Consider the following 24,445-nt stretch of genomic DNA (forward strand, 5'->3'; position numbering starts at 1 on the left):
TCTGAGGGGCAGCGTTTTCACATAAAGGGTGGTGAGGTTTTGGAACAAGCTGCCAGAGGAGATAGTTAAGGCAGGGACTATCCCAACCTTTAAGAACCAGTTAGACAGGTACATGGATATGACACGCTTGGAGGAATATGGACCAAATGGGGGCATAATGGTGGGACATGTGTATCTGGGACATGTTGGCCGGTGTGTGCAAGTTGAGCCGAAGGGCTTGTTTTCACGTACGCTGTATCACTCTATGACTCTATGAGATTCATGTAAATGGAGATAGATACACATAGATACTATATAGTACAAAAAATATCAATAAATTAATAACCGCAATATGGAAAAAAAACAACCCTTCCCTGCTATCTGCAACACCACTGCTTTTCATAGAGTTCAAAGAGTTCTGATAGCTGATTTAATAATAAAGTCAAGGTTTGATCTTATACAATAACAAGGTGTGAGGGTATTCCTGTCATGTTTCTGTTGTGCACAGACTTGTGTGACTGGAACCCATCCCTGCCACACTCCATGTTTGTCTCTCAACGTCCCAGTCAGTTTAAGATGTTGCAGTTCAACTCTCAGCCTGAGAATGATTTCAACAGCAGCTGCAGTGTGCATTCATGCGGACCCTTTGACATGGTTATCGTATCTCCTGGACCTGTGCAGCAACATTATCAAACAGACTTTGTCACCAAATCATACTAGGAAATAATAGGTCAGGCAACCACAAACTGGTCATGGATTCGGACCTGAGACAGAATAACACCAGACAAGGACATGCTGTTTGAGACCTTGTGCTTACTCTGTATTGTGGTGAGTGCTTTAACAAATGGAAGTAAGACCAGTTCAAGTATCCAGAGTGGATTGCCATCGATCCAGGGTTGCCCTAATGCAGCAGTGTGTATGTGATAGGATGTGTTAGTACAATGTACCGTCACCTTGAAACAATTACAAAATAGATTGATGTACTGCAATCAATAGCCTCATGTATACTGTTATATGTGTTCGGGCATCTTTTCCTCTGTAAAAAAAGCATTTCCAGATATATGTGGAAGTTAAAGATTCGAGCCCTGGGTATTAATGTAAGCATTGTAGGTGAAAACCCATGTGGCTTACAGAAAGGATTTTGTTCCTGTTCTTTGAACAGTTTAGCCTATTAGTGTAGAGATATTGGAAATAGGTAGTTTGACCATGTGGTAAAAAAACCCACAAATGATGAAACTCCCGGGTAGTCTCTGCTCGAGTTGCTTGCTCCAATGTGCAGGAAGAATTTCAGATTTTTTCGTACTTCTTTGCAGCAACTGATGGAGAGACTGCAGAAGATAGTGAAGCTGCCCCGCCACTTGAGGCCGACACAGAGCAGCAAGGTAAGATCAAAGCCGTCCAATCTCAACACTGTCAATTGCACAGCATTGAGTTCAAGTTTAAACTAAGATCATTTATTTTTGCCAGATCAACACGGAGTTCAGGCCAGAGTTTGCACGGTGCCTTGAACCTCTGCTCTTCCTGAACCAGCGGCGATCTGCATCAGTGACGGGAGGCTGCGCGGGGACGGGCGGTAACATTGGAGTTGGAATGTAAGCTATGACCAAGACACCAATGTTGATGGAATTATATCATTATACCATATAATGATATACATATAATATATATCATTATATGGAGCCTTAAATATGTTGAAACATCAGAGCCCATAATAGAGTAATGGGAGAGGTGACAAAGAATTTGGTTGAAGAAGCTGATCTCTGTGTCATTCACATGGCGTGTGACTATTACCTCATTCAGAGGTAGCTGACTATACAAGTCTGGTAACATATTCAGCAAGTGCCTAACACATTGTGCAATTTCTGCAATGATATTCTGGTTCCATTCCTTTATCGTCTGCCTGCACAAAGCAGCTCATTCTTCTGTTATACATCTGCCACTCTTCCAGATCAGCTTGCTTTCCTTTAATTACTTGCCTTCTCAATAGATAGTTTAGCAATAAATGCAAGAGAGACGCCTTATCTATGATTCGAGAGACAGTCAGACATAGCTCTTAGGGTTAACGGAATCAGGTGATATGGGGAGAAAGCAGGAATGGGTTACTGATTTTGGATGATCAGCCGAATGGCCTACTCCCACATCTACTTTCTATGTTTCTATGTTTCTATGTTTCGAACCCCAAGAAGCAGCAGGAGCAGGTTTACGCTGTGTGATGCTTCAAACCCACTGCACCATTCTAATGTTTTTCTACCGTGGCCACACTTCCACCTCACTCCTCGATGTCCTCACAATCTTGATCTATTTTATCTCAAGCTCGACTATACTCAATCTCAGAGAACCCACAGATTCTGGTATGTGGTGAATCATAAAGGATTCCCAACCCACTGAAGAACTTCATTTCGGTCTAAATCACAAACAACTGATCCTTTCCTCTCCAGTTCTTGGGTCAAAACACGTCAGCTGATTGAAACAACATTGGTAAAAACCTCTAAAAATGTGTTGTTTGTTTCACTGTTATTACCTGTCATCTTTAGCTCAATTTATATGTTTCACCAAAGAGGTGAGAGTCTCTAGCTAAGGATGGAGTGGTATGAGCCTCGGTGGAGTGCTAGTAGCATCAGTGAGGTGGAATGAACCTCCAATAACGAGGTTTTGGACACATCTACAATCCATCTTGGTTTGCATGCAGTACAGTGGGCTGACATCTGTGTGCACCTCTGCACATGCGCACTGGTCTGCTAACGTGGATGCGTGTGTGCCTTTCAGAGTACCAGAAACAGCCCTCACATGTCTCGAGTGGAGCTGCATTCCTGCAGCTAACAGGTGGTGCTTTGGTAATCTAAATACGTGGAATAATTTTATTTCCAAGTTGTGACTGCCAAACCTCACAGTTCTTGGAAATGCAGATATGAAGCAGCGTCGAGCTGTGGTGTTGTGTGCGGCATAAGGACTGGGCATGGCCACACATTCCGGATGCAGCAAGCCCACCCCAAGCCTTATTCTCTGTTCTTCTCCTTGTCTTTCCTTTTTCGGACTCACAGGAGACCTATTATTCAGTGAGAACCATCAGGAACATAACTACCTGCTTAACCCCCTCCTGCAATTGGTTGGGGACAGTGTGGGAGACTCTCGTTAGAACAATCCTGCCCTCGTTCTCTGGTTGATGTGTAAACATCCCGAGGGTAGACAGTCAGAACCTTTTTCAGGTGATGGTTGATGCGGATACGTAAATGGCATTTAAGAGAATTTTGGATAGACACATGGATATGGAGGAAATGGAGCGGTATGAATCGTGTGCAGGCAGCTAAGTGTTGGTCTTGGCATCATGTTTGGCACAGACATTATAGGTTGAAGGGCCTGTTCTTGTTTTTAATGTTCTATATCCCACTGCATTGTTTTTGGAGAAGAGCAGGATAGTACTCGTCAATATTGTTCAACTAACAACAGAAACACAGTTTACCTGTAGTCACTAGAAACTGCCGATGCTGGTTTACGAAAAGCGACACAAACTGCTGGAGTAACTCAGCAGGTCAGGCAGCATCTCTGGCGAACACGGGTAGGTGACATGTCTGGTCGGGGGACCCTTCTTTGGACTTCTAGACGTTGCCTATCCATGTTCTCCAGAGATGCTGCCTGACCAGCTGAGTTACTCCAGCACTCTGTGGCTTTTAACATAGTCCACCTATCAGTGTGTATTATATTTCGGGTTTTATTGTGTGCAACCGGACTGATTTTAGTTTTAAAACAGAACTGTGGCTACACTTCCAAAGTACTTTATTGGTTGTAACGTGCTTACACAGTTACACAGCATGGACATTGTGGGCCGAAAAGCCTGTTCTGTGCTGTCCTGACCTATGTTCTATGTTTCAAGGTGTGTTGAGTTTGTGAAACGTGGTGATATGAGTGCAGGTACTTTTACTCTTTGACCTGTCTAAGGTGCCTTTGAAACAGGCGTTGATGTGCCATATTGCAACAGCTTGTTCAGTGGGTGAAACATCTTGGACACCCAGCCCGTACGCCCGCCTTGTGTAACTTCTCAATATGACAGCCTTTTATGTGAGGATGGTCCGACTGCACTGATTAGCCTGTTATCTCCTTCTTGCAGAGCAATGATGTGAATCCCAGTAATTTTCCACATAAATCCTGCACCGTGCTCAGCCTTGGTTTCCTCTGGGAATGATTGACAGGCATCTCCAGCGGCAGTGCGGGACCTCAGGAGCAAGGTCTTGCCTGTGGCCACTATTTTTATCAGAATTTCAGGGAACTCTCTGAGGCAGAATTCACTGGGATTGTTTATATTTAGTCTTGTTGATGTCAGTGCGTTCCTCACAATGTGAAATAGTTACACAAGGACTCAGAGAGAGGGGAGCACCAGGGGCACTGTGATCTGGAGAAGGCAAGATAGCCGGGAGAGATTTCAAAGCAGCATCCTGCATTACTGAAAGCTGGAGGCCAGAGACCGTTCCTGTGCAGGTAGGTTGCTGCTTTTGATTTAACTTGCTGATGAATAGATCTGAGATTGTCTTCCTTCGTGCCGCAATGGTTTACAACCTCTTCTGCACATCCTTATTGCCAGCTGTGGTTCAAGCTCACTCACCCACTCCCACCTGCAGCGTATTTGCTCTCTTTCAATGGGCATTTAGTTTTCTCCTTGGTTATTTTTCGGGTACATTTTGTATCCAGTGTTTCAGATCAAGCTTTGCAGCAGCCTTGAGCTTAAGGGATCTGAGGCAGCGCTGAATGTCCTGCCAGTTGGCCTCACCTCATACTTTGAGCGTTTGGCTCGGTGCTTCCATTTCCTCATGACTGAGAGGCAACGTAAACAAACATCTGAAGATACCGCATCCAAGACCACTGGCATCTATGTCCATGTGTTGGCTCCCTCAACACCAGCCTCCACCCCAACCTCGGACAATCTACTGCTGTGCTGACACTTCCAACTCGAGGTGCTTGTGATTTAGTAGCTGTCGTTAGCAGTAGTTCTGTTGTTTAGTAGTTCGTTCAGTTTATCCAGAGAGTGAAAGGTAAACAGGACTTACATTTATCCAGCACCGATTGTGTCCCTTTCAGGTTTTATGACAGTGTTTTACAGCCGATAAAGTTCTTCTGAAATGTATCCACCATTGTAATATAAATGAACCCCACACTTTAAAGCGATCGGTTTAATGAGCACCCTGCAAAAGTTAATGGCTCACACTTAGAACAGTGATTAAACTGAAGGAAGTGTGATGGATTGACGAAGGGGTGAGCGGGGGTGAACCCAACTGAGTTTATGTTCCCTCCTCTGCGGTAAACTGCTTGCTGGTTTGGGTTAAACTGTGGTCTCCCAACAAGTGAACAGCCTGCCAGCACTCAGTGTCCGAGTAGATACAAGGGAGAAAGTAAAGCCTTCTACTGATTCAACACTTTTCACGAACTTGAGATATCTTAATACATGTCATTGCCAAATGAGTATTTTTTTATTTTAGTCACTCTTCGACTGTGAGGAAAATAGCAACTAGTTTACACCCAGTACAGCCACCTGCACTGCAATGTAATAATAAGAAAGTAATCTATTTTCAGCAAAAAAGTGAATTGCTGGGGGATGTCAATGGGTCAGGCAGCATCAGTGGGGCAGAGAGAGGGTTGATGTTTTGTGTCAAGATCCTGCATCAGGACTGAGAGTGTAGAGGGAAGTCAGCCCAGAGAGGTGGGAGGGAGGAGTGGGGTGGTGATGGGGAAAAACAACAAAAGGGGAAAAAAATAGGCAGATGGTGCTGGGCGGGTGAGAGGGGGGGGAGGTAGAGATGGTGGCTGGGAGATGGCAACTGGAATTTTCCCAATGGTATCAACATTGAATTTTCCCATTTCACCATCTGCCTAATCATCTCCCACCCGCTTCCATTGATTCAACATCCCTTCCCCACCTGGTTGCACCAATTACCTACCAGTCCTCTATCCCACCTCCCTCCCCCATATACTGGTGGTCTTTCCTGTTCCCTCTCAGTCCTGATGCAGTCTCAACCTAAATTGTGAACTTGCATCTTCGACCTCCACAGATGCTGCTTGACCTTCTGAGTTCTCCCAGTATTCTGCATTTGAAACAAACTGAACTGTTGAATTTGCAGCATGTAATCACTCCATGTTAATGCGATTCTATATGTAAATGACCCAACTCCTCAATTTAAGATTGTTTGCATTATGTAAGTTTATTTGCATTAGGTTTTAATAACATAAAAGTCTATGTTTAAAAAAACCCACTTCTTCTGCAGGTAACTCTGTTCAATATTCTTTGCCTTTTTCAAACTGAAGGAACTTAGTGGGCACAAAGACATTTGCAGCCTCCGCCTCGCCAGCGTCCCTGAGGGACATGTCCCTGACAAACGCGGTGACCTGCAAGCCCACCTCCCATCGCTACATCAGCACCAAGGTCCTGCTGGCGGAGGGGGTGCATGGCCCCTTCATGGAGCATTGCCAGAACTACGAGAATACGTTCAGGGTAAGGGAGATTGTGAACGAGGCAGCAGCATCACAGGAAGCTCGCAGCATCCAGGGGGCTTGGGGCTTTTCCTTTCAGATGAGGACATTTTCTGAGGGAGTGTCTTTTCTTGGCAGGTCAGTGGTTCTTGTAGCGAGAAAGGTTTCCTGTTGACAATGATGACACAAGAGAGTAGAAATGCTGGAATCTTGTGCAAAATGCTGGAGGATCTCAGTTGGGGCAGGCAGCCTCTGTGGGGGGAATAAACAGGATGTTGGGGTTCTCCTTCAGACCATTTCCACAGCATCTTTCTTAACCTTGGGATATTTTGAAGTGTTTGTTAGACGATGAAGTCTTATGAAATTAGATAATGGATGGCCGAGGACACATGAACGTTATTTGTGGATTGTTAGATGGGTAAATGGGATAGTTCTGTGAACCGGTGTGGATTTCATGGGCCAAATGCCTCCTGTGTTGATGGTAACTGTGTAAAAGTATCAGCTAGGGTGCATTAGAGAATCATCAGAAGCCATTTTTTTTACTTGAGTAAGACAGACTCCTATGAGGGAAGAGAAAATATCTTCACTGTCGAATTATTACATCGATGTATCAACTGACCTAGACGGTTAATTGTTTTACGAACCCAGGTCCTACAGACAGAGCTACAGAACCTGAAAGACCAGGTGCAGGAGATGCACCGGGATCTGACCAGGCACCACTCCCTCATCAGGACGGATGCAATGGGTGAGATCCTTCAGAAATCACTGCAAATGGACACTCAGATCACCTCCCACTACTCCTCTGTGGAGACCATGAGGACCATGTTTGAGGAGGTAAGTCAAGGTCTTGACTTTTTTTACCATTGAGATTTCCGAGTGTGTGCTTTAAGCTTATTTCTGAATGGAATATCAGTTAATGTTTGGTAATTGACATTAGATCAGGATGAGGCACTCCCAGAACAGAACACAACACTCTCCACCTGTTACTCTGCACCTCTGAGTTAGATGAACAATTTGTGCCTGAGTTAGTGACACGGAAACAATACGGGGCCATAATCCCTTTGAGGCACTTAGACCATGGCTAACTTGTATCTTAACTCCACTTGACAGACTTTGAGCAAACCTCTTGTCACCTTTACCTAACAATGGCCCATCATTTTCTATCATAGAGTCACTGAGAGAGTCATAGAGTGATAGTGAGGAAACAGGCCCTTCGGCCCAAACCAGCCAACATGTCCCAGCTATACTAGTCCCACGTTTGGTCCATATCCCACCAAACCTGTCCTATCCATGTACCTGTCTAACTGTTTCTTAAACATTGTGATAGTCCCAGCCACCTCTGGCATCTTGTTCCATACACCCACCTCCCTTTGTGTGAAAAGGTTACCCCTCAGATTCCTATTTAATCTTTTCCCCTTCATCTTGAACCTGTGTCCTCTGGTCCTCGATTCCCCTACTCTGGGCAAGAGACCCTGTGCATTTACCTGATCTATTCCTCTCATGATTTTATACACATCTTGAAAGTTTTACAGCTCCAGGCACACGTTGATCTTTGGAGGAGTGAATTTCAGGATGGAATTCTGCGCTTCCTGATTTAGAAATAACTATATACATTTTTCTTTAGTATGGTTGGTAGTTAATCTGGTGACTGCCCCCCCACCTCTTGCTACCTGTCCATAGATGCTCTGCTGACCTGGCCACTAGCCTCTTAACAGCTTACTTCACCAGAGCGGGTGAGACAATCCAGGCCACATACTTCTCCATGGCCATCAATCCTGCTCCTTGATTGCCCATCAGGAGCCACTTGGAAAGTAGCCACAGAAGTAGATGCAAGTTGCAACTCCATAAATGCAAGTTGTTATGAAATATGCTGCAACTTTAGATCACATATGAAGAATAATTGTTCCTGCTTTGCTCTTCAGGTTTGGGAAGAAACATATCAGAGAGTTGCAAACGAGCAGGAGATTTACGAAGGTACTGATGAAGTCTATGTCCATTTTTCTCACACTCATTATTCAGACCCAACCTTAAAAAGACACGAAGTGCTGGAGTAACTCAGCGGGTCAGGCAGCGTCTCTGGAGAACATGTTGCCTGCCCCACTGAGTTACTCCTGCAGTTTGCCTTTTTTTGTGAACCAGCATCTTTTGTGCGTGCCATCTACACGATGCACTATCACTCGAAAGATTCCTCCAGCAGCACCTAGGCCCACTATCTCCTTCATCTAGAAGGATGAGGGCAGTGGGTGAGTGGGTGCCATCACTTAACTCCAAGCTTCGCTCTGTCACATGGATCTTTGTTTCCTCATTGCTGTCCTACATGTCACTGGACCATGCCACACTGCATGTGACTGGGCTGTGCTATGCCATACCACCTGTGACTAGACTATGCCACCTACACATGGCTGGGTCATGCCATACTACATGTGACTAGGCAATGCCACGCCACACCTGACAGGACCATGCCACATTATACGCGACTGGAGTACAACCAGGATTCTCACAAGGGTTTCACATTTTATTTTTAAGCACAACTTCATGACCTGATGTTACTGAAGAAAGAGAACCTGTGCCTAACCACCATCACCCGCCAGATCAGCCCATACATTCGCTCGATTGCCAAAGTGAAGGAACGCCTGGAGCCCAGGTTGGACATATCTGTCATTACTACTTTTGTTCTTAGCACCAACGCCGTAAGTTCCTTTCCCCTTTTGAAGTTTCCTAGTAATCCTGGAATGTATATTATGGATAAAAGTTACCCTCTTTTGGCCTTTCTTCATTAAAGACCATGAATGTTAGCTGCTTTTCATGATCTGGGCTAATCCAGACTTCAGCTAAATGCAAATAATTAATTCCAAGCAGAGATCACTGGAATTGCAAGTGGGAACCTGGACTAAATATGCGCTCTCTAAATTTCTTTCCCAGAACCAGTTCGAAAAGATGGTGTTATAGGTCTTTATTTTCTTTGTTTTACAAGCATCAGAGCTTCTTCATTGTGTTTCAGTCTCATCTTGCTTTGAAGGTCACAGACATACCTACAAAGAAGATAAGCTCCACATAAAGTTCCTCTCACCTGTCCTCCTTTAAACTGAACTGCTTAACTTTCCATGCAAAACAGAACGAGCTGGCGGAATGCAGTGGTTCAGGCAGCATCTGCGGGGGAAATGAACAGGTGATGTTTCAGGTCAAGACCATTCTTCCCACTGATGAGGTAAGAGGGGGAAAGATGGAAAAGAGTAATATGGGCAGGACAAAGCCTGTCAAGTGGTAGGTGGGTACAGGTGAGGGGGGTGATCGACAGATGGGTGGAGTAAATGACGAAGGCTAGACCCGAAAAGGAGACAAAATTTTGTCATGTGTCATTTTGAAGTCTCCTCACCTGAAACGTCACCCATCCATTTCCATGCTGCCCAAATCACTGAGTTCCTCCAGCACTTTGTTTTTGCTCAAGATTCCTGCAGTTTCCTATATCTCCTGCTTAACTTTCCATTCCCTTCCAGTCGAGTATAATTTCACTTCATCCTTGAACTTATTATTGTTTCATTAATGACATTTGTACTTTGCTTGTTGCTGCCAGACTTAAAGAGCCGAAGGACGTGAAGGATGACAGGACAGATAACATGCTGAAGATTTACGATGAAGGCTTAATTATGACGACAGAGGGGCAGCAAAGGTAGGATTACACCTGTGGCCGATCCAGTCAATCATTCCAAATGGACCAGGAATTTAACTTAGTGAATACCAGACCCATTTAGATCAGCAAAGTGCCAAGTCTGCTAGAAATAGCAGAGATGTGGATGTAACCCAGTCCGTCACACAGACCTGCCTCCCGACCACCACCTCATCTACGATTCAAACTGCCCCAGGAAAGCAGCCAACATAATGAAGGACCATTTACACCCTCTCTCTCCTGTGTGGCAGAAGATGCAAAAATGTGAAAATGCCTTCCACCAGATTCCAGATCAGTTTCTTCCCCATTGTTATCAGACTTCTGAATGGTCCTTCCATAAGCTAGGGTTTATTTCCAATCTTCCAAGCTACCTCATTGCAGACCTAGGATTTTTTCTCTGTAAATGTAACACTATATTCTGCGCTCTGTTATTTTTATTTATACTACCTGTTGTGTATGGCTTGATTGTGCTTGTGTTCCCAATGATTTCACTAGATCATAATGTACAAAGCTTTTCACTGCTTCTCGATGCACATGAGAATGATACACCAGCACCTATCACCTGACTGGCAAAGTTACTGCTAAGATTAACAGATCCTTATGCTTTATTCTTAACTCAGAAAAACTGAACTGGCTGTAACAGAAAACTAGATTTTTCACTCATCATTATCGAAGGACGAGTGCAAAATATATTCACTCGGTTCAAATAACACAAATTACTCAAACCAAGTGCTGGAGCAACTCAGTGGGTCAGGCAGCAACTCTGGAAAACACGGATAGGTGATGTTTCTTCAAACTGATTGTAGAAGTTCTCCTCCTTCCTCCGACTGCCTGACCCGCTGCATTACTCCAGCACTTTTTGTTTTTTTTTATAAACCAGCATCAACAGTTCCTTGTTTCAACACAAATTACTCGGCTGAGTTTTATATCATTAAAGTCCTTCCCAGCAACCGACTAAAGGATAGAAGGGAATGTGGGAACATACTCCACTATAGCAGTTAGATCATCCTGCAGGCACTTGCTTCTAACAGTGGCCTGGCAATTGCAAGTGCAATTCTATCTGAGCCAATGGTGTAACAGGTAGTGAAATTGCAGGTGTGTAACTAAGCTGTTGCTACAATGAGAAATAGAGTATCGCAGCGGCCATTTGGTCCGTCAAAACTGTTGAAGACAATTCCGTGAATCCACTCAGTCCCTATTTTTCATACTTTATTTATTTGTCTCTTGATAATTGCTTTTCCCACTCAACCCCCTTTCAACCAGTGTTTTATAGATCGTAACTCACTGTATAATAAGGAATTATTACCTCTTTCCCAGCCATTGTTCTGAGCATTTTAATTCAGAATCCTCTGGACATAATACTCTTGTGAAAACCACCATTTTCTCAACTAATTTATTTCCTTGTAAAAAAGGTCTCTGGTGATCATTTTACGTTCATTCTACTTCAGTAGACAGTGATTTGCATTGCAATTAGGTGGTTTGGGATTGGAAAGTGTGTAGGGAAAGGTATAAAGTCATCAACCAGAGTGTGTGCTTGTCTATTGAGCACGTGGGCAGGTGACAACGCTGACACTTAATATTGACATTTTGTTTGTCTGCTCCTAGCTATCGAAAAAAATACCTGGGCAAGATCTCAATGGAGAATGGGAGTAAAACCAGAAGGGAAAAGTGAAATATTTTGATTTTCTTTCAGGAATGATCTTGCTTGTGTGAGCGAAGATAAGGAGAAACAGCTGGACAAGGACAAGATTATTGACAACCGAACTCTAAATATTCTGTCCGAGGATTCCGAAGTGAAATGCAAAGACTTGTATCGCACAACAAAACTGAAGACTGGATTGGACACTCCCGACAGAAAGCTCACCTTGTAGTGCAGGAATACGAGAGGCGCATCCTCCAATTAATAGGACTGCTGCAAAATGTAAATACAAGATATTGACTTTACCCTGGCCCTGATGATGTTCCCCATTCATAAATAATCCCAGCTCTGTTTCATAACTTTGTAGCTAAATACAAATCTCCTGGTGTTATATACCTGTGGTTTAAAACGTAGCTATTTGATTGCATTATCTTTTAGCAGAGAATAAATTCCAAGAGATGTCAGTTTGCCCATAAGGTTTCTGTTCCTCTTGCTCTGACTATCCTTATGTTTTATGCTTTCTTGCATTTCTGGTCACTGCATTTATATTTGAATTAGGGCATGATTTATTATTGCAAGATTTTTCTGGCAGGAACACCCACATAATGACAAAGCGGTAAACTGGTGTTTATCTCAGCTGCATTACGTGGTTAGGAAGTCAAACGTTATTGCAAGGGAATTTGAGTGCAAGAGTTGAGACGTTCTATTCCAATAAAACAGGTGAGACCACTTCAGGAATAATGTCTACAGATCTAGCCTCCTTGCCTGAAAATGTATTTACGAGAGGTGCAAATGAAAGTTCACCATATTGACCTGTGGGCGGTAGGTTTGTCAAATGAGCCACTAAAAATGAGCCCTAAATTCTTCAGGGACCTGAAAGGGAGCTGGTGATCTGTCGTGAGGGTTAAATAAGGAATTCCCACATTCAGGACAGAGTTGAAAATAAGATTCTTCAGCCAGAGGATAATGAATCTATGGAATTCGCCTCCTTGCTGAGTATATTCAATACTTGAAAATCTACTGATCTTTAAGTTAATGGAGATATGGGGTTAGTTTGTGAAACTGACACCATGGTTAAATATCATTAGGGGCTGGATGACCTGCTTGTTTTACCTATATTCTGATGTTTAAATTGTAGGATTAAAAAAAAATTCTCCCTCCATCTTTGAACCTCAGTTTTATTTATTGTTCCGGGACAATTATCTGGCTGTGGCAATGTATAGGGGTTGCAAAGTTCTTGAAGGAGAAATAGTGTCTAAATAGTTTGTTCATTGCTAAGTGATGTAGGCGTCATGGGGTACCTGGTCCTTCTTTTGCGCCTCATGTTCCTGTTCCTTGTTACTACTGTTACAAGGAAATGGCCAAGTGGTATGCTACAGGTTGGCTAAGATGTCCAAGTCCTGGTTTAATCTGGGGAAAGATGCAGGTTGCAGGTTTATCCTGGGGAAAGATGGTGGGCAGCATTTGGGATGTATCCTGTATTTGTAACCTGCTTGATTTGACTTTGATAACTTCAAAGCTTGGCTGATTTAGATGTCGATCCATACCATCTCATTATTGTCTGGGGTACTTAAATTAAAATTAATCCTCAAATGTCAGCAAAGAATGGAAATGATAATGGGCAGAACTGAGTCTGACCCTATCCTCAGCAAGTATCCTGCTATTCTGTTTTGCAAATGGACTCGATGGATGGTGATCAAGAGTAAATTTGCTGGTTGATTTTTCTCTATCCACAGCTATGCCCCTGCAACACCTCTACAATATGGAGGTGCTGAGATTGACTTAATTTCTCAAGCCTGTTTGGCACTGAGATGGGAACTGAATACTTCATTGAAGATTTTACAGCTCACATGCAATGTGCACTAAAATTTTCATGGAGTAAGTACAAGGTTGGACAAAGTTGTTTTCTCTAGAACTTCTGAGGTTGAGGCCTGATAGAAGCTTATAAAATTACGAGGCATAGATAGGGTAGACAATCAGAATATCAGAATCAGCATAGATAGGGTAGACAATCAGAATATCAAAGACTAGACGCCATAGCTTTACGTTGACAGAGGCAAAGCTTAAAGGAGATGTGGAGGACGTTTTTTTTTTCACACAGAGAGTGGTAGGTGCCTGGAATGCACTATCAGGGTGGTGGTGGAGGCACATACCAGTGACATTTAAGAGGCTTTTAGATATTAAATGGAGAGATATTGATCACGTACAGAGATTGTTTAACTTTGCAAAGTTAAGTATGGATAGTTAATTGTATTGTATTGTATTCAAATTTATTGTCATTGTCTCAATTTCAGACAACGAAATGAATTTCCCTTACAGGCAGTATCATTAAAAAAAAACAAAAAAAAAAAAAACATGTTCAGTACGGATATAGTGGGCCAAAGAGCCTGTTCCTGTGCTTTCCTGTTCTATGTTAATGAAGAATAAGCAAATAACACAAATAAAAGTATAAATTGCAAAACTAAACCAAAAGAAATGTTGGAAAAGCACAAGTCAAGTAGCATTTGGAACGAAAGACTAGTTCAGAAATCCAGGAGTATCCAGGAGGATCTGGTGAAGGACACGAACCCTAAACAGCAGCTTTATTTATTTTCTTTCTAAACTTGTGCACTTACAGCATTATCAGTCTTTGTCAATAAAAGTAAACAGCAAAATAAACAACTAGAAAACAGTTAGTATAAAGGAAACCAATGTAATTGAAAAATGCTCTTTTCTTTTGCGATAATTGAAGGATAAAGTTTTAAAGTTTCCATAAATAAACCAGAAAAGTGACAATAAAGTTTGCAAATCAGTAAACTTTGTTTGCTGCTTCTCCCTCTGGAACTTGGGTTCTGCTAAATTCCTGACGCTCCACTGTGTTTGCATTCTAAGTATTGGGTTATTGCTCCTTTCTGGGAATTACTTCATTCCATAGAATTTCCTCAAAGCATCCTCTGGGTCTGAACCTTGTGTTGGAATATGAAAGGTAGCCAAGTTAGAAGCAGGTGGTTAAAACAGATGCTTTCTAACTTATTACTACCAATCATGTCATAAAACTGCTTCACAAATACATTTTATATTCATCTTTGGAAAATTCTCATAAATCTTACAAATTTTAAACACCAGGGTTCAAAAGCAATCTAACTTTGAAAACCTTTGCCATTGTGATTTTTAAGATGACACCCCTTCATTCTTTTCATCCCAATTCATAGTGCAAGTAAGCTCAACTCATGGCTGGGAGAAAGATCTTGTCTGTAATTGCACAACCAATTCAGAAGGATGATACCAAAATTGAAGAATGAACAAATTGGGATTATTATCTCTCGAAAAGCCGGGGTAAATTCACAGAGGTCTTCAAAATTGCGTAGTGGTTCATGCAAATCAACAGAAATACAACCACAAATACAAATTTGCCATTAATAAATCTATACTCAGGATATTTCTATACATAAGAAAGAAAAATGTTGATAGCTGAAATTAATTGAAGTAATTTGGGCGGTCAATTAGATTGAATGTTCATTTTTATGCCATGTCTGATTCTGGTTTGCGTTGTACTCATTCCAAACAAAGATAGGTCACACTACCGACCCCTGATGAAAACTGCTGGTGGTGGGATCAGGCTTGGAGGTGTATTGAATCATGGCTGAATCTTTCTGAATGACTGCAACAATAGTTTGACAAGAATGTTGAAGCTCTTGGCACTGACTCTCAAATAATCAATGCTGAGGAAAGTGAAGAAACAAAAATCAACTTAAAACAGGGAGATATGCTATAGGCACCATCCCAACTTACCTCGTAGCTGTTTGCAAGCTCATCATTTTGACACCTGCTGCCTCAATAAAGGATTGTGTAATCTAAATCAAATGGATCGCACCTTGTTTTTTGGAAGGGCACAGGTTTATGAGAATAATCCTTGGGATGATTGGGTTAACATATGAGGAGTGTTTCTTGGCTCTGGGCCTGTACTCGTTGGAGTGTAGAAGGATGAGGGGGAGGGGATCTCATTGAAATCTACTGACTAATGAAAGACCTAGATGAAATAGATGTGAAGAGGATATTTCCAGTAGTGGGAGAGTCTAGGACCAGAGCACACTGCCTCAGAATAAAAGGACATAGCTTTAGAACGAAGATGAGGAGGAATTTCTCTAGCCACAGGATGCTAGTCTGTGGAATTCATTGCCACAGAGAGAGGCGGAGGCCAAGTCTTTAGGTATTTTTTAATGCAGATTGATACGTTCTTGATTAGTAAGGGTGTCAAAGGTTACAGAGAAGGCATGAGAAGGAAAAAATAGATCAAATGGCAGAGTAGACTTGATGGGTAAATGGCCCAATTCTGCTCCCAAGTCTTGTGATCTTTTGTCTGTCCATTTCCTTGCCTGTCTTTGCTTCTTCTGCACCCTCTCCAAAGCCTCCACATCCTTCTTGTAATAGGGCGAGCAGAACTGCATGCAATACTTTAAATACAGCCTAACCTAGTTCCTACAAAGATGCAACATTACTTCCTGACTCTTATGCTTGATGCTCTGACCATTGAAGGCAAACATCCATATGCCTTCTTTACCACTATCTACCTTCACTCTACCTCTGGTTGTTATGCCTTTGTTCTCTATCTCCTTGCCCATCAAACTACAACTGCCCAACACTATTAGCTCATTTTTTTAAATTATGAAAACGTAAGTATGGATGGAGGCTACTCAGCTCATTGTATCTGTGCAAGTTTATTGGAAGCATGGCTCTTATCCTAACTCGACGTTGTTCATTCCCCTAACAATCTGCCTTGGCATTGTCTCTTTGTTAGATTGTAACATTGGTGCAGAAGGACATTATTCTGCATAAACAGATAGCACATGAAAGGAAGTTTTTAATAGCTCAAGCAGTGTAGGACAAATAAGCACAACACTGGAATTGGTTAAAAATCACTGGGAAACTGTTCTTGTGTTCTTTGGTCCTGGTCATGAGGGTCAGGAAGGAGAGATAAAACATTGAGCTTAGAATCAGACAACTTAAAAAATGGCAGATTATGTTTTAATGCATGTTTTTCTTTAATTTAAAAGATATGTATTGATTGACTCCAAAAGGAAATGTGGCTAATAGCAAATTTCCCTCACATGTGAGTGCACGTTAATGTGCCCCAACTCTGCTCATGGTAATACCGAGCTGGGGTTGCACCGATGAAAGTGTATGATCATGCTGCCACAAAACCAGAAAATGCCAAAAAGCATAGGGAAGCAGTCAGCATGCAAAAGGTGAGAAATATCATCAAACTTCAGGTATACACCTGCTTTTATTTAAGATTTCCAGCATTTGCAGTGTTTTGCACCCCCCCCTCCCACACCTATATTTAAATATAGTAATACTTCTCCATTTTCCCCTCAATGGCACAGAGGTAACAATATTTCACTGAATAGGTGGTGGCCAATTTTTGTATCTATATTTCTCAATGATGGGGAAGGAGTTTCAGTTCAGGCACCCAAAATCACAATTGTTTTCTAGGTCAGATACAGCACACATGAGGTACAGAGCAAAGCTCCCTGAACAGTACCCTCTGCTCCAAACTCAGATGGTTGCCCAAATATGACCACACACAGCTCACACGCTTTGTGAGGATGCCGACCGACCTAGTGACTAATTCATCCGAACTCAGAGGCAGACTTTGAGGAAACTGGCCCATGCCTGGTAGGAGTTGGGCTGAGACATCACCCAATTGATGTCAGGAAAAGGAAATTTACAATCCATCAGCCTGGTTGTTGAGCTAACCAGGAATCAGAATTAAAAAGCTGGTCCTCTGTCATTTTCTAAAAAAAGTTCAATGTAAAATATTAATTTCAACAATTTCCTGAATAAAATGCAACATATTCTGGTCAAGACAAAATAAAAAAGTAACTCCACCTATCTTTTACAAACCATGATTATCTTTGTTTACAGCAAAACTTAATTATTTAAGTTACTTTTCCTGATACAGTATGTTGGCATATTGCAATAACGCATCTTCCCTAAATATATAAAGCAGCCCTCCTTGATATTTTTTGGTCAAAAACAGTCTTTATATGAAGTAACAAGTCTATAATAAATGGCTTTGTCAAAGCAATAGCTGGAGTGAGTGGCCTCTAACGTTTGCACTGAATATTCAGTTCCCACTATCCACAACAGTGCTCCATTGCAGATTTCTGCAGCACCACACTCTTGCTCCAACAGATTGAAGCTAGCTAAGATATTCTCAACAGCAACTGCTGTGGAATTCTTTTCAAGGTTGAAATCAAACAATATTGAGGTGCTAAGGGTTAACGGTGGCCTGCAGTCACAGGCCGTTCTGATTGTGCATTTCTTTCTTATTGTCTTTTCTCACTTCATGGCTCTAGTTTGGCACCTTTGATGAAGGGGAGCCGTGTTGGAATCATTTTCTTGTACAGCTCATAATCTTCACCGAAGAACTGGATCAAAGTCATCTCCTCTTCCTCAATGCGTTCACGAAAGAAACGCCATGAAGCCATCGTGTACCCGACAATGCAAATGGGATTGCACAAGATTACCTGGGAAAAATAAAGGAAGGCATTTGGTTAGTTTCTGGATTGTAGCTATTACACCCCCCACTGCAATTCAGAGAAAGAATAAAGAAAAATATTATCTCTAATTGTACCGGACTGTAATTCTTTGTGCTGGAATGGGGCCTTGTCAGAATCAGTTATATAACCGGTTTTGGAGAGTTCCATCTCACCTGCCTTTTCATATGCCAACTTATTGAAACTTTTACAAGGCTGTTGCCAAGACTCGAGGGACTGAGCTATAGGAAAAGGTTGAGCAGACAAGGACTTTATTCCTTGGCGATCGTAAAGAGGTGTATAAAATCATGAGGGGGAACAGATAGGGAGAAGGCACAGAGTCTTTTACCCAGGGTATGGGAAAGAAGAACCAGAGGACATCGGTATAAGGCGAGAGGGGAGAGTTTTAATAGAAACTTAAGAGGCAACTTTTTCACTCAGAGGGTGGTGGGTATATAGAACAAGCTGACTTAGGAGGTATTTGAGGCAGGTACCATAACAGGATTTAAAAGACATTTGGACAGATAAATAACAGAAGGGAAAGGTTTTGAGGGATGAAAGCCAAATGGAACTAGCTTATTGGGGAAACTTGGTTAATATGCATGTCGAGCTGATGGGCGTTTCCATGCTGTATGACTCTGACTAAATTGATACCATTAATCTGGATGATCATCATTATAGATCCTTTTCAAGGGACATGACAAAGCCTTAATATTTACTATTCTCCCTTATCTTTAATTAATTATATTTCAGAACATGGATGAACCTCTCTTGCAATGTATTGTGTCATCAGCAAAAGGAGTGATGGATTTATGCTCCTAAGGATAGCCCAGGAAGCCAATGATGAACCTACCTGAGTGCCAATACTCCAGTAAAACCAGCCCACATAGGACGGATGTCTGGACCAAGAGTAGACTCCAGAGGTGACGAGCCTGTGGGTCTCTGCCTTCTCGTTTTGTACGATATGATTAAAATTTGACCCGGCAGTTAGCATGGCTGCTTTGCGCAGCAATTCGCCAAATAGTACCATCAGCAAACCAAGGAAACTGAGCCACGTAACTTGCTTCATATCTGCACGTAAGAAGCAAAAGAGGTTTAGTTTTCTCTATTTCTAAAACATAAAATGCTCAATAAAACTCACATCAGGCCTTGCAACCTGAAAAAAAATAATAGAAATTAACATGTAAGAATAACTTAATTTCATCAGAACTATAGATTCTGATTTGAATAAGTACAGAGCCACATAAAACGGTTGTGTAAGTACTGAAGAAAAGGAGATGAGGAGGAATTTATTTAGCCAGATGATAGTGAATCTGGAATTCATTGTCACAGATGGCTGTGCAGGCCAGGTCATTGGGTATTTTTAAGGCAGAGATTAACAGATAGTGGATTGGTGTCAAGGGTTATGGGGAGAAGGCAGGAGAATGGGGCTAAGAGGGAACGACAGATCAGCCGTGATTGAATAGTGGAGCAGACTCAATAGGCCAAATTGCCTACTTCTGCTCCTATGATTTATGAACTTATGAAAACAAAAGTAAGAAGTACCAAATAAACTAAATGTGGAAAAAATAAGTTAATATCCCCTCAATATAACTATTTCTAGCTGTGACAAAAGACCAACAGAGAATGTTGAATAATTCTAGCATCTTATGCATTAGATTTTCATTATCTTCAGAACTTTGCTTTTCATTTTTTGTAATTTCTAACTGGTACTAGATTGCCCATTTCATCTTGCAGTACCAGGCAAATACAAATTGCCCAGAACTGCAATCCCTGACAAACACACAATGAACCCTATAGAAAAATATGCATGTGTGGATATTATGAATTGGACATAGCAGTGATCCTCGGTTGGTGTTGACTGAGGGGCCTGTTTCCATGTTATCAGTCCACCCTGCAACAATTCTCTTGTGAACATTTAATTCAGCCCAAAATCAGGACAGTTGCTGCTATTTTGGCATCTCAATTTGTCAGCATTGCCACCTATTTCTTATCTTGAGGGGCAATTTGAACTGGTCTTGCTGTCTTTCGTTCACTATTGACCCAAATCAGTTGCATAAATATAATTGTTAAAGTGTAGTTTAGAGATCAGATATTACTTGGCAAACAATTTACCCGCCGATTTTCCAAACCCTTTTCACTATTTCCACACTGTCAGAATAGGGAGGTCAAAGTAAAAATTGCTGGTCTCTAATGTCAAACAAGGGTAGCTCTGGTCTGCAAGGAAATACCATTGCATTCGGTCACACCTTAATGGTTTTATGATATAGCAATTTTGTCTCAATTTCTTCAATTAAATCTTAGTATTAGTATAAGTATTAGAAGTCACAACCATAATTTGGGAAATTTGTTCTTCTGTTTGACACCTGTTAATTTGAAATTAAAAAGCCACAACTCACCTGGAAAGAGAAGTTTCTCAATGGTGAATTCCACCCATGAAGACATGGCTGCTAGTTTGTATTCTGCACTATGATTTAACAAGAAAGAGTCTAGAGAGAGGGACCTGGGATTAATAACTGCAGTCACAAGGTATTCCGAATAATGGAATAAACTCAGAGAGCACAAATACCTGTGAAAGAACAGACATTTAAAATGTTACTCTGAAATCCACAAATTATTTGTTCCTACTACTGTACAGTGGAAGACATGGCTACTAGTTTATATTCCACACTATGATTTAACAAGAGTCTAGAGAGAGGGACTATCTGAAGCTACCAGAAGAGGAAATACAACAGTTACTATTCAAGCATATGTCTAAGAACTGGAGTTAAGGGGTAACTCGAAACCCGATGAATATCTCAGTATATTGCTAACATTTTGTTTTTGGGAGTTTACAGATGGATACATAAAAATGAATATTTAAATTGAAAACATATACATCACTCCACTACATTACTGATCATTGATGCCTAGAAGTGAAACTTCACTGATATTGCTGCTCATGCTTAATGTTGATTAATTGCTTTGTGTCAAACAGAACAAAATTACATTTGGACACGTGAAGAGTGATTTTGAAACGTGTGAACAAATACTTCAATATAAGGCTGTGCTGAACAAGTTCACTTTTCCGTTAATTAAGCCTTGCCCGTGCAGACCAGAAACAATCTAGCAAATCACATACCAGCCAAAATGTTGCCATGATGATCCTCCAAAGCTCAGTATTAAACCACAGCCACAAACAAAACCAAGGAAACAGGCCCGAACAGCAATCTGGAGGCACAGATCAGAAGTCAAAATGTAGTTTGTGAAATAATTCCAAGTGATTCAATAGGGCAGCAATTGAAAACCAATAGAATTTTTTTTTTTTTTTTTTTTAAAAGGAACACGTCAACTCTGGTATTTGCCACTCCTGCCCTGCATTCAGTCACAGACTTGCCATTTCTTCTCTGCAACTTTAAAGTTGTATTATCACCAATATCTGCCCCCGTTGCCTCTGGCACTGTGAGGTAGCAACTCTACCAACTGCACCACTGCACCGCCCTAATTGATCTATTAAGTCTACATTAGCTCTCAAGCCAATCCCATCAATTTAATTCCCACATATTTCCCTGTAACCTTTACTCTCTCATCGCTTCTTCTTGCGTTTGGCGTGCACAGCCTAAAGTTGTCGGACAACTTGTATTATTTGATCTTATTTGATTGTGCACGCCAGGCTGATTGTATTCGTTGAAACAGGGCGGACCATGTGAAGGTTGCATTCTCCCACCCCCTCTCATAGTCACACAAAATACACAACACAGGTTTTTCCTAACCACAGTGAGGGAAATTTACCGTGGGCAATTCATCCACCAGCACATTTCTGACATGTGGGAATAACCCAGTTATTGTATTATATACATGCAGACAGGAAGGCATCAGGATCAAACCTGGGTCGCTTGAGCTGCAAGGCAGTAATCTGCTTGATGCCCCACGTCTACATTCCTGCCCACCAATCAGCCCCTACTGATGACCATTCACGACTCTCACAGACATCAACAGCATGATTCATTTGGATAATTCTGATTTTATCACATTTACGTTCTCCACTGCCCTTTTCCTCTCTGCACCTTAAAATGTAAACTGAAATGTTAACTGTTTCTCTTACCCTATTGACTACCAGGCCTGCCGAGTTTTTCCAAATTTTCCGCACCTTCCAGTTTTTAGTTTTCAACATTTAATTCATTTATATTTTATCTCTTAGCCAATCCACCCCTCTCAGCTTTGGTATCAAGGTTGGGGGATGGAATGTAGAAATACTGAAGGACCAGCATGCATAGCGGTAGACTAATGCCAAAAGATAATGAGTAAACAACAAAATGCTAGAGGAACTCGGCAGGTTAGGGATCAGGGGTAATGTTGGTATTGGGGTGTTGCATGAGAGGAATCCCTTACATCATAAAACTCAGCATGGCACCAGCATGCCCAGGAACGAGAGGCAGCCAATATCACCAAAGACCCACACCACCGTGGCCATGCTCCCATCTCACTCCCAGCACCAGGAAGGAGGTACAGGAGCCTTAGAACTGTGACTAGCATGTTCAAGAACAGCTGCTTCCTCAGCTACTCTGATCTGTGGATTGTCATTGGCTTCACTACATACTTACACTATTACTAAGGGCCGAATAGCCTACTCCTGCACCTATTTCCTATGTTATCTAGTATAATGGTTATTCATTTATTGTATTATTGATTATTATGTGGTATCTGTGTGTCATTGCATTAATGCGCTTGTTAATTTAGAATTTCATTATTCCATTGCCATTACATATGACAGTTCAATAATCTTGACTCTGGAAATATTCAGCTGCAGGAGGTAGAGAAATAGCAGGTAGAGTTTAATTCAAGCAAGAGTAGCACTTTCGGACATCAGATTGATAGGCAGATGGCTGGACAAAGGGCAGAGATGTAAAGAAAGTAGGTAGGTAGACAGTAGGATTAAAGTTGCGAATTGTGAAGCTAGAGAAAGGAATATAGGTGGAAGGATAGGGAAGAAATAGGTGCAAGTCCAGGGGGGAACAGAGGAGAGAGGGGGCTATTGATAAGACCGCATTAAGGTACAGCGGGATCTTAAAGTCCAAGTCCATAATTCTCTGAAAGTAGCAACACAAATTGATAAGGTGATGAAGAAGGCATATCCCTAGCCAGTCTGAATAAGGGTCTCAATCCGAAACGTCACCCATTCCTTCTCTCCAGAGATGTTGCCTGTCCCGCTGTTACTCCATCTTTTTGTGCCTATCTAAGGCATATGGTATGCTTGCCACCATTGGTTGGGGCATCGAGCACAACAGTCAGGAAGTATTGATGCAACTTTATAGGACGTTGGTTAGCCCTCATTTGGAGTATTGCATGCAGTTCTGGTACACCATTGCACAAAGGATGTGGAAGCTTTGGACAGGATGCAAATGCGATTTACCAGAAATGCTGCCTGGATTAGAGGAGATTAACTTTTAAGAGGTTAGATTGCGTTTTTTCCCCCTGTAATGCCAGAGGGGAGACCTAATAGAAGTATATGAAATGATGGGAGGGATACACATGGCAGTCAGACCCCCCACCCACTCCGGGTAGAAATTTAAAAGACTAGAAGGCATATGTATTAGATGTGTAGGGCAAAGTTTAAAGCAAATGCGTGGGGCAAGTTTTGTTTTACAGCCTGCCAGGGCTGGTGGTAGAACTTTTGGAAAGGCACATGGATATGGAGGGAGGACAGACACAAAATGCTGGAGTATCTCAGCGGGACAAACAGCATCACTGGAGAGAAGGAATGGGTGACGTTTTGGGTCCAGGGGATTATGGAGGGATTTGGATTAAGTACAGAGAGAGATCAGTTTAACTTCGCATCATGTTCGGTACAGACATCGTGGGCCGAAAGGTCTGTTCCTATGCTGACTGTTGTATGAGTTCCACAGGGCTGGGCGACGGTTTTGCTTGCAGCATATAGCGGGGACTCGTCCCTCGCCGTCCCCCCGGCCCCGGCCGCCAGCGTTACCTGATAGTGAAAGCCCCGGTACAGCAGCACCAGTAGCACGTTGATGGCAGCCAGGTAGATGGCCAGCTGGGCGCGGCCGGCGAGAGTGGCCGGGGCGCCGGTCAGGCCCGGCAACAGGACGACGGAAACTCCAAGCGCGAAGCTTACGGCGCTGAGGCGACCCTCGGCCACCAGCCCGCCTCCCGCCATCGCCGCCCGCCCGCCCGCGCTCGCGAGAGCCC

At 42.3% G+C, this 24,445-nt stretch overlaps 2 protein-coding genes across 3 annotated transcripts in view; one reads left to right on the forward strand and one right to left on the reverse strand.

Moving 5' to 3' along the window:
• Nucleotides 1–14,681, forward strand: part of rnf207b (ring finger protein 207b) — a 44,666-nt gene extending 29,985 nt beyond the window's left edge. For both annotated transcript variants that reach the window (XM_055659331.1, XM_055659332.1), the window contains 8 exons: nt 1,293–1,361; nt 1,447–1,571; nt 6,271–6,457; nt 7,084–7,269; nt 8,358–8,409; nt 8,962–9,079; nt 10,010–10,105; nt 11,796–14,681. In XM_055659331.1, the coding sequence (XP_055515306.1) occupies nt 1,293–1,361; nt 1,447–1,571; nt 6,271–6,457; nt 7,084–7,269; nt 8,358–8,409; nt 8,962–9,079; nt 10,010–10,105; nt 11,796–11,973 (1,011 nt within the window). In that variant the 3' untranslated portion in view covers nt 11,974–14,681. The remainder of the gene's footprint in view (nt 1–1,292; nt 1,362–1,446; nt 1,572–6,270; nt 6,458–7,083; nt 7,270–8,357; nt 8,410–8,961; nt 9,080–10,009; nt 10,106–11,795) is intronic.
• A 2,057-nt stretch (nt 14,682–16,738) lies between these two features.
• Nucleotides 16,739–24,442, reverse strand: icmt (isoprenylcysteine carboxyl methyltransferase). The gene is made up of 5 exons (XM_055659346.1): nt 24,225–24,442; nt 21,381–21,469; nt 20,659–20,828; nt 19,113–19,330; nt 16,739–18,250 (listed from the first exon to the last, which is right to left on the reverse strand). Exons 1-5 carry the CDS (start codon nt 24,411–24,413, stop codon nt 18,068–18,070), a joined length of 849 nt encoding a protein of 282 aa, XP_055515321.1. The 5' UTR covers nt 24,414–24,442; the 3' UTR covers nt 16,739–18,067.
• Between the last annotated feature and the right edge of the window lie 3 nt (nt 24,443–24,445).

This window comes from Leucoraja erinacea, chromosome 30 (assembly GCF_028641065.1).
Source record: "Leucoraja erinacea ecotype New England chromosome 30, Leri_hhj_1, whole genome shotgun sequence".
In the NCBI taxonomy this organism is placed as follows: domain Eukaryota; kingdom Metazoa; phylum Chordata; class Chondrichthyes; order Rajiformes; family Rajidae; genus Leucoraja; species Leucoraja erinaceus.

Coding starts and splice junctions, on each gene's coding strand:
- icmt (XM_055659346.1), bottom strand. CDS start 24,413: ATGGCGGGAGGCGGGCTGGTGGCCGAGGGTCGCCTCAGCGCCGTAAGC. Junction 20,829..21,380: donor TCATGGCAACATTTTGGCTG/GTATGTGATTTG, acceptor GTTCTTTCACAG/GTATTTGTGCTCTCTGAGTT. Junction 19,331..20,658: donor TGAGAAACTTCTCTTTCCAG/GTGAGTTGTGGC, acceptor TCTTACGTGCAG/ATATGAAGCAAGTTACGTGG.